The sequence below is a fragment of the Octopus bimaculoides genome, chromosome Z (assembly GCF_046866305.1).
Source record: "Octopus bimaculoides isolate indiv1 chromosome Z, ASM4686630v1, whole genome shotgun sequence".
NCBI classification, from domain to species: domain Eukaryota; kingdom Metazoa; phylum Mollusca; class Cephalopoda; order Octopoda; family Octopodidae; genus Octopus; species Octopus bimaculoides.
In genome coordinates this window covers 41,270,686-41,280,685 of record NC_142944.1, presented here as the reverse complement: position 1 = coordinate 41,280,685, position 10,000 = coordinate 41,270,686, and the positions used below count along the sequence as shown (strand labels likewise).

At 36.5% G+C, this 10,000-nt stretch overlaps 1 protein-coding gene across 1 annotated transcript; it reads left to right on the top strand.

Moving 5' to 3' along the window:
- The first annotated feature begins 1,751 nt into the window (after positions 1 to 1,751).
- On the top strand, positions 1,752 to 4,187 carry LOC149132227 (eukaryotic translation initiation factor 4 gamma 3-like). The gene has a single exon (XM_089365230.1). The coding sequence runs from the start codon at positions 2,258 to 2,260 to the stop codon at positions 3,728 to 3,730; it is 1,473 nt and encodes a 490-aa protein (XP_089221356.1). The 5' UTR covers positions 1,752 to 2,257; the 3' UTR covers positions 3,731 to 4,187.
- Positions 4,188 to 10,000: the final 5,813 nt, after the last annotated feature.

Sequence of the window (10,000 nt, the reverse complement as noted above, 5' to 3'; positions counted from 1 at the left end):
CTGACACTATTAAAACTGAAAGTAGCATGATACATTACAATAGAGATGGTATTGTTTCACTTTTGACAGGTAATATTGAAATAGTGTAAGAGATAAGAGATTGCTCCGGGCTTGTATTAGGCAAGAAGTTGAAAATGTTTTTGTCTCATGACTCTGCATGGACCCTAAGTATGGCATGTGTAAAATTTGAATGAAATCGGTAGGGTAATTCTCGAGTTTTATTGATGCCCACACACAGACAAACAAGCAGACAGACAGACGTTCTCATATATATATATATATATATATATATATATATATATATATATATATATATATATATAGAGAGAGAGAGAGAGAGAGAGAGAGATAGAGAGAGAGAGATAGAGAGAGAGAGAGAGAGAGAGAGATATAATAATGATGATGTTTTCAAATTTTAGCGCAAAGCCACTATTTTTTTTTTAAGAAGGAAGGCCAGTCGATTACATCCACCCCAGTACTCAACTATTATTTATTTTATCGAACCCGAAAGGAAGAAAAGCAAAATCTAACTCGGTGATATATGAATTCAGAACGTACATTATCGGAAGAAATGCCTCTAAGAATTTTGTTCGGCGCTCTAACGATTTTGCTAGCACGTCACGTTAGTAAGAAAAATAATATGCGCTTCTGTTATATACAAGCTTCGAAATTTGAGGCAGGTGTTAATGCCTATTCTATGACTTCAGTGTTTGACTGAATTTATGTTATCGATCCTGGAGGTATGAGAGGTAGAGCTAACCTCCGTGGAATTTGAACTCAGAGTACCAACTGTTGTAATTTCTCCAGCTCTTTCTCCTTCTGCCCACGCTACACATATATGTAAGTATAATTGTGTGTGTGTGTGTGTGTGTGTGTGTGTGTGTGTGTGTGTGTGTGTGTGTGTGTGTGTGTGTGTGTGTGTGTGTGTGTGTGTGTGTGTGTAAGCATGCGTATAAATTATGTGTGGAAGTTTGAGTGTATAAAACAAGATTTTAAAATATTCAATACATGCAAGCAGATGCAATGCATTGATGCCCACAAATAAGTAGAGCGTGTGTGCATGCGCGCGTATATGTATACATAAATACACCTACACATATATATACACACACATATACATACGAGCACATATATGTATACACGCATACATATTATATGCCTCTGTATATGTGGATGCGTGTATGCATATATAAATATATACATATGTATGTGTGGATGAATGTATATACGTATACATGTCCTCTCCACCATTGTACATATATATGTGTGTGTGCGTGTGTATGTACGTATGTTTGTATGTGTGTATGTATGTATGTATGTATGTACTAGCATGTAGAGAGGAAAGAGAAAGAGAGAACGAGTAAGTTAGTGAGAGAAACGTACACAGCGCTGCGCGCGCATGCACGTGCACACACAGTTGAAGAACCTCACGTGAAATCTTCAGTATCTAACAGAATTCGAATTTTATTTTCCTGGACGTCATAGGACTACGTGTGTGTGTGTGCGTATTCATGTGAATTTGTATATCTATGTATGTATGTATGTACGAATGTATGTACGTATGTATGTATGTATATATGTATGTATGTACGTATGTATGTATGTGTGTATGTATGTATGTATGTATGTATATGTGTGTGTGCTTCTGTGTCTGTTAATTTCATGTACATTCCACGTTCCCCTAAAAATAAAATGGAACGAAACAGAAAATGGACTCGTCCATACGTTAACTGCGGAAAGAACGCTGAATGCCTCATTTCAAATTGTCAAGGCAAAGTAAGAGGTATGTAAGCCGAAAAGAACCGGTTTGATATGTATGTATATATATAGACACAATATTAATAGCACTAAAAATAATGGTTTCTTTATTTCTTATTTATTAATGGTGTCGACGAGATAAGATTTGGGCATTCGTTACTGTCTCTCACGGTTAAATATTTTATCTGTATCAAAACCTGACAACACAATATATCTGAAAAAAAAAAAGAATATTATTCCATAATACAGTAACAATAATAACGACAATAACAACGACTGTTATTTCTAACATTTTGAAGTTCCTGCAACAATAACAATCATAATTATCGTATAATAATCACAATCGTCGCATTATCTTTATTTATTTAGTAATAATAATACTTCGACCGTGTTTATATATATATTAGTTACAGGATTGAATAGCGTTTGGTTTCTGTTATAACTATAACATCGTCGACAAACATTTTACCATTTAGTCTTATAAACAATTGGAGAAATTATGCCATTTTCGAACTCACCATCTGAAAATGCATATTCTTACCCAAACAGTAATGTATCGTCGACAGAAGAAACGCAAGAAGCAACTCAAAGAACTCCATTACCCTCACAGATAAGACTAAAATATGACAGGGACTTCATTCTTAAGTTACAGTATAAAGAAGCTTCACTCACCAAACCAGTTGGACTTCCAGACTTACCAGAAATATTATTCAAAAAACCACAAATTCCGAAGCAACTTAAATACAACAAAATACGGCGAGACATCATACCGTTTAAATGTTCTAAGAATATGAAATCTGTGGATGAATATGTAAATGATTCGGAGGACGAAGAACTTAACACGAAAATGAAAAATATTGCAAGCAGACTAGCACCGGAAAAATATAAATCCGTTTTATCACAGATACGTGACATTCAAATTGATAAAGAGAGTAAATTAGTAGCCATCATGAATCTTTTGTTTGAAAAAGCAACCAGTGATCCTATGCTTTCTACGGCATATGCTTACGTATGTCGGTGTCTGACTTTGAAGAGAGTTCCGTCTATTCACTGTCACAAGGAAGTGGTGAATGTCCATAAAGTTCTTAATAAGAAATGTCAAAAGGAATTCGAAAAATACCAAGTTGAAGAAGCAATGTTGAATAAGAAATTGCAGCAAATTGAAGACACCGACAACAATATAGAAAAACTGAAATTTCAAAAGGAACTTGTGAAGGATATTGAAATTTTCAAAAGGAAATCCCAAGCAAATGTTCGGTTTCTTTGTGAATTGTTTAAACTTGGTGTGTTGAGGGAAAACACGATGCAGAAATATATCAAAAAAATGCTTCAGTCTTTATCAGAGAATAGTTTGGAAAGTGTGTGTCTGTTGTTCAATACAATTGGTGAGAGACTTGATACGGGAAAGAAGTTTAAAATGGATGTGTATTTCATTCAATTAAAAAGCATCGCAGAAGAGAATTCGACTCCTAACAGACTGAAAGTAATGATCGAAAACCTAATTAGTTTACGTGAAAATCAATGGAACCAAAAAGAGGCTGAGAACCATACAAAACAAAAAGGCATGACGAGCGTAAAAGACAGCATGAAAGAGGAAACACTGAAGGTCATGGCAAATAGCTACTATGAGAACAAGGTCAAAGATATTTACCAAAACGGTGACGGTTCCGTTGCTTCTAATATGGGAGATATATTCTCAAGCGATCCTGGGACCAAAACTAGTTCTTCATATCAACAGCCACAACAACAACAGCAGCAGCAGCAGCAACACATCAAAGAGGAGTATGTCAAACCTGGTTATATGAAAATCTTCGATATCGATGCTCAAAACAAATGTATGGATTTGACTCAACTGGAGAGGAAATACTGCAATTTGGTTTACGATGGCACAACCAGAGCATCTGCCAGAGGAGATGTGATGGTACCAAACTGTAGCCCAAATATCATTCGAGAAACCAAAGAAGCTGTTTAATAATAGGTTCGCTGACGCATTCTGTTATTGTCGAAAGATGTCAACCGGTGAGGCGGAGAAATGCGAAATCTAATTGAGCTTCAGCAGATATATAACTATATCTCAAGGATCTAATTAGAGAAAGAGAAAGAGAGAGAAGGAGAGAGAGAGCTAGGGAGGGAGCTAATGGTAAGGCTAATGAATACATTCCTTTGCTAACTTTTAATTATTAATATCTCTTTATTTTCCAAAGAGTCAAAGAAATTTTATGAAAAAAAAACTGCCCCTAAAACAAAACAACAAAAAAACAATAAAGAAAAATTCCTAATTACAACAAAGTAATTTGGAATCTATTCCACTCAAATGAGAATTTAAAAAAAACAACAAAAAAACACGAAAATTGATTTTTAAAAAGAAATGAATATATATGAATACACACACACGCACACATATACACACATGTATATACAATGTATATATATATTATGTATGTATATATATATATATATATATATATATATATATATATTTATATATATACACACATGTATATACAATGTATATATATATGTATACACATGTATATATATTATGTATGTATATTTATATTTATATACATGTATATATATATATATATATATATATATAATGTGTTGATTTTATTATTTTTAATTTGAATAAAGTTGTATTGGTTGGTTCAAAATGCATTTAACTTGTATTGGTTTTTTAAATATTTCCTTTTCACTGGACTGAAAAACGTTTTATCCGTTCTCTCCAGGCGTAGCTGTGAAGTTGAAAAGCTTGTTTCCCAGCCTTGTTGTCTTGAGTTCAGTCCCATATGGCGACATCTTGGGCAAATGTCACCTACTAAAGCCGCGGGCCGGCCAATACCTTGTGAGCGTATTTGGTAGATGGAAACATAAAAGAGCCCCTCTTATATATTCTCTAGGTCGCATTACCGAACCGCTGGTTTACGATGATATAAACAAACCAACCCCAGTTGTCAAGCAGTGATGGGAACACACGCACACACACACACACACACATACGTGCACATAGCTATATACAGGGATAGCCATAAGTCGCTTTGCCCATTTATTATTATTTGAAATGTGTATATATAAATACATACGACGGGTTTCTTTCAGTTTCCGTCTGCCAAATCCACTCACAAGGCTTTGCCCAAGGTGCCGCGCAGTGGGACTGAACCCGGAACTAAATGGTCGGGAAGCAAGCTCCTTACCGCCAAAAAAAGGTGGTTCTGGGCAATATTTGCAGTTTCGGTTTCTTTTTTCTCAAAAACCGTTTTTTTCTCTTTTTTTGTTCTCATTCATTTCATATTTCCAGTACACACCACTAGCCTCACGACCATTCATTGTAAATAACCTCGGAGCAATCGCAGTTCCCACGTCGGTGGAAAACTTGAGAAAAGGCGTCGCCCGATATCGCCCCGCATACTTAAGATAAATTTGGACATCTGTATTGATCTCAAATTTTGCCACAAAAGCGGCAATTTCGGGTAAGGGGTGAGTCAGTTGCGTAGAACACGAAACAATGAAAGGCAAAGTCAACCTCGACAGAATTTGAACTCAGAACATAAAGACGGACGAAATGCCGCTATGCATTTTGTCTAGCGTACTAACGATTCTGCCGGCTTATTGTCCACCCTTCGCTATGTTTATATACGCGTTTAAGAAGATAATACAGTGAAATAGACATTGATGGCACTCCGTCGCTTACGACGTCGAGGGTTCCAGTTGATCCAATCAACAGAACAGCCTGCTCGTGAAATTAACGTGCAAGTGGCTGAGCACTCCACAGACACGTGTACCCATAACGTAGTTCTCGGGGATATTCAGCGTGACACAGTGTGACAAGGCTGACCCTTTGAATTACAGGCACAACAGAAACAGGAAGTAAGAGTGAGAGAAAGTTGTGGTGAGAGAGTACAGCAGGGTTCGCCACCATCCCCTGCCGGAGCGTCGTGGAGCTTTAGGTGTTTTCGCCCAATAAACACTCACAACGCCCGGTCTGGGAATCGAAACCGTGATCCTATGACTTCGAGTCCGCTGCCCTAACCACTGGGCCATTGCGTTTCCACAGAAATAGACATAGTACATAAATAGACATAGTGAAATAGACATAGTACATTTGTAAACACGGGTGAAAAGAGAAACGTATGCCCGAGAAACAAAATTTATTGATCACATTAAAATGTCATATTTGTTGTCTTCATACTCGATCCCAGAACACTGGAAATAGAAGGGCGCATCACAAATATTGTTATTGTATGTTGAATACACTGGTCCTGTTATATCCAGCTGGGTTTAAGACAACCGGCCTTACGTCTCTTTAACAACCATGATATATAGAAAGCTTGTTGCAATGGAAACAGTTGGGCCTCCGAAAGAGGATGTCCAACCGGTACTTTGTTCCGAGACCCAGGAGCTAGTGAGGGCTCCACAGCAACCATGCAACATCCCCATCAAAAGCAAGCACTTTCTACCACCCCTAGCCCGACATATATTCACATACACAAACATCACTATACTTATCAAACTGCACTTCTTTTTATTAGTATTTATTATTAATCATTATAGGCCTAGTTATATAGACTTATGATAACACTAAGAGTACCTACCTACAGCGCAAGGCCTCAAAGGGATCTTGTACTTTGTTGCAATATTTTCCTTGGAAGCCCTGAGAAACAGTATGATTTTTGAGCGTGAGAAAAGGATGATACGTGCTAACATAAATATTAGATTGAAGATTAAACGCATGGGATAAAGGTGTGTAGGTGAGTAGATATCGGAAACCGACCCGTTTGACGCTACCACACAGCCACGTCTGCGCCCTAAATATGTGAAAAATAAGTACTGAGGCTGATCTGTTTGACGAAAACCCTTCCAGGTGGTGCCGCCCCAGCATGGCCGCAATGCAATGACTGAAACAAGTAAGGATAAAAGAAAAGATAATAAATAATAACAATGGTTTCTTTTATTTGCCACAAGAACAACAGATGACTGGGACACAATACAAAGACGAATATAAAGTAAGGAGATTAACGGAGAACGGAATGATCGTCTGGTCGTAGTGGTCATTTTCCTTTTGCTCTGGTCAGTGCTTCTTCTTCTTCTTCTTCTTCTTTTTCTTCTTCTTCTTCTTTTTCTTCTTCTTCTTTTTCTTCTTTTTGTTCTTCTTCTTCTTCTTCTTCTTCTTTTTCTTCTTTTTGTTCTTCTTCTTCTTCGTCTTCTTCTTCTTCTTCTTCTTTTTCTTCTTCTTCTTCTTCTTCTTCGTTCTCCATTCTTCTTCTTCTTCTTCTTCTTCTTCTTCTTCTTCTTCTTCTTCTTCTTCTTCTTCTTCTTCTTCTTCTTCTTCTTCTTCTTTGTTCTCCATTATTCTACTACTCTCTTCAGTTTCGTCCAAAACAGATATCCCGAAAAAAGAAAAAAAAAAAAAGAAAAAAACTAAGCGATGTTGTCCGCTGCTTAGCACTGGTCTGATCCTTATTTTCACCATGCCCTCCTCCACTTTCGCCCCTCCAACACTACCACATACACACTCCACCTCTATCCGTCCACTCTCCGTCGATCACAATGTCAGCAATGTTAAGTTGCATTCGAAATATGTTAAAAGCGCCACCTCCAAGACATACGGGTGGAAAGAAACTTCAAAAATTCTCTCAGCTCTGCCCAGTTACGGAGATGTAATTTATTTCTTTATTACCCACAGGAGGAGGTGTGGGCTAAACATAGAGGGGACAAACAAGGACAGACAAAGGAATTAAGTCGATTACATCGACCTCAGTGCGTGACTGGTACTTATTTAATCGACCCCCAAAAGGATGAAAGGTAAAGTCGACCTCGGAGGAATTTGAACTCAGAACGTAACGGCAGACGAAATACCGCTAAGCATTTCACCCGGGGTGCTAACGTTTCTGCTAGCTCACTATACGGAGATGTACTTGCATAGCAAGTGACTTGATCTGAGACGTGTGCTGGAACAAAACCAATTGCAGCATGGAAGATGTTTGTAAGCCATTTAAGAACACACAAAAACTGTTAGTTTCACTTCAACATTTAAATTTAATTTGTGCTGCATCTGAGAAAGTAGCAGTTAGTTCATAATATGTATGTATGCATGTATGTATGTATGTATATATGCATGTATGTATGTATGTATGTATGCATATATGTATGTATGTATGTACGTAATGTACGTATGTATGTGAGTATTTACGTATGTAAGTTTGTAGACATGTCTGCGTGTGTATAGATGTGTATGTACACGTGAACGTATATGTTTATGTACTGATATGGGTTTGTTAAAGTTGTATATACAATTGTTACTCTGTATAACGGTGAATAGATACAATGTCTTAGATACATACATGCAAATACAAACCTACCTATACATATGTACAAGCACACACAGTCATATAAACACATATACACACACATAGACACGTATAAACTTACTGTATACATATATATATATATATATATATATATATATATATATATATATATATATATATATATATATATATATATATACATTTATCCATCTACACATACATGTCTCTATTGCCACAGACAACGGTTAAACTCAAATACTTTTCTTTTTCTTTTCCTTTTTCTTTTTTATTTTACATAGACATATACATATTTATATGCATATATATGTATATATATATGTATAATATATATATATATATATATATATATATATAGAGAGAGAGAGAGAGAGAGAGAGAGAGAGAGAGAAAGAGATAGATAGATATATACACACACATACTCATACGTACATGGATATGCATACATACTCACACATACATACATATTAATCTATGTACACTCATACAACTATATATACTTACATATATATATTTCAGTAACACACACACACACACAGAGAGAGAGAGAGAGTAGCAATCAGATATACAACTTGAACAGACACACATATCAGTGTATAAACATACGTTTACATGTACATACACATATATACACACTTACATACCTAAATACTCACATAAATACATACATGCATGCATACATACATACATACATACATACATACATACATACATACATACATACATGGCATAGGCGCAGGAGTGGTTCTGGGTTCAGTCCCACTGCGTGGCACTTTGGGGTACATGTCTTCTACCATAGCCTCGGGCCGACCAAAGCCTTATCATCCTTAAAGATTGAATTTCCCTCTGGAAACAGTTCTGCAACCATCGGATGAATTTGATCAGATAAAATGCTTAAATAGTCTTGACTATAAATTCTGCCATGAAGGGAAACCACTGGGCCGGCAGATTTCCAAGATATAGTCCCCCCAGATCGCCGCAGATCCTCCTCCACGTTGGAAGAAGGCAGTCTGGGTCAAATGCTTCTTTTGACTGTCCCCAGTAGTCGGAAATAAGGTAAAAGTTGGTGGTCGGAAATAAGGTAAAGGATGACTCGTCCGAGAAAATAGCAGGATCTAGTTTAAAACGGGGGCACCAGTATTTTCTTAACGAAACACTAACGAAACACTTTGAAACTTGGGACACTGGTAGAATGTGTCATATAAAACATCTTTTACTCTTAGTCTTCTTAACCAAAAAAAGGAATTCGCAAGTTATTCCATGTTAAAGTTGTCGTATTTCTGTAATTTCAACCAATCACTGACGTCTATTCAGCTGAATAGAGTTACTGCTGGGCGGTCATAAAAATGTTATTCCCTGTGACATATTTCATCCGGTTTAATCGTAATTTATACGCATATATTGTTTATATAATAAATTACGCTGTGCGTATCTGTGTGTAACAATTTTAGAGTTCGGATTCTATTGTTAGGGTTAGTTTTAGGGTTAGGGTTAGGGTTAGGGTTAGGGTTAGGGTTAGGGTTAGGGTTAACAGTCTAGTTAGGGTTAGGGTTAGGGTTACGGGATTAATACGATATACACCGTTACAGCGCTAACTGTTTTCAACTGAATAGACGTCAGTGATTAGTAGAAATTATCGAAATAAGACAATTTTTTACATGAAATAAATTCGAATACAAAAATTTTTTTCTGTTCTATAACACAAAATAGATAAGTATACGAAGTTTGAAAGTCTTTCGGTACCAAAAACACTACATAAAACATTAATGAAAACTGGTGCCCCCGTTTTAAACTAGATCCAAATAGCATTCTTCCACTGCTTTAGGGACCAATTCTGTAGATTTTTACTCCACTCGAAATGCTTTGCAACGTTTGTTTTTGAAAGTAGTGGTTTTCTGATTGCAGCCCTCCCATGA

Excerpts from the sequence above, each read along its gene's own strand:
- LOC149132227 (XM_089365230.1), top strand. The coding sequence starts at position 2,258 with ATGCCATTTTCGAACTCACCATCTGAAAATGCATATTCTTACCCAAAC.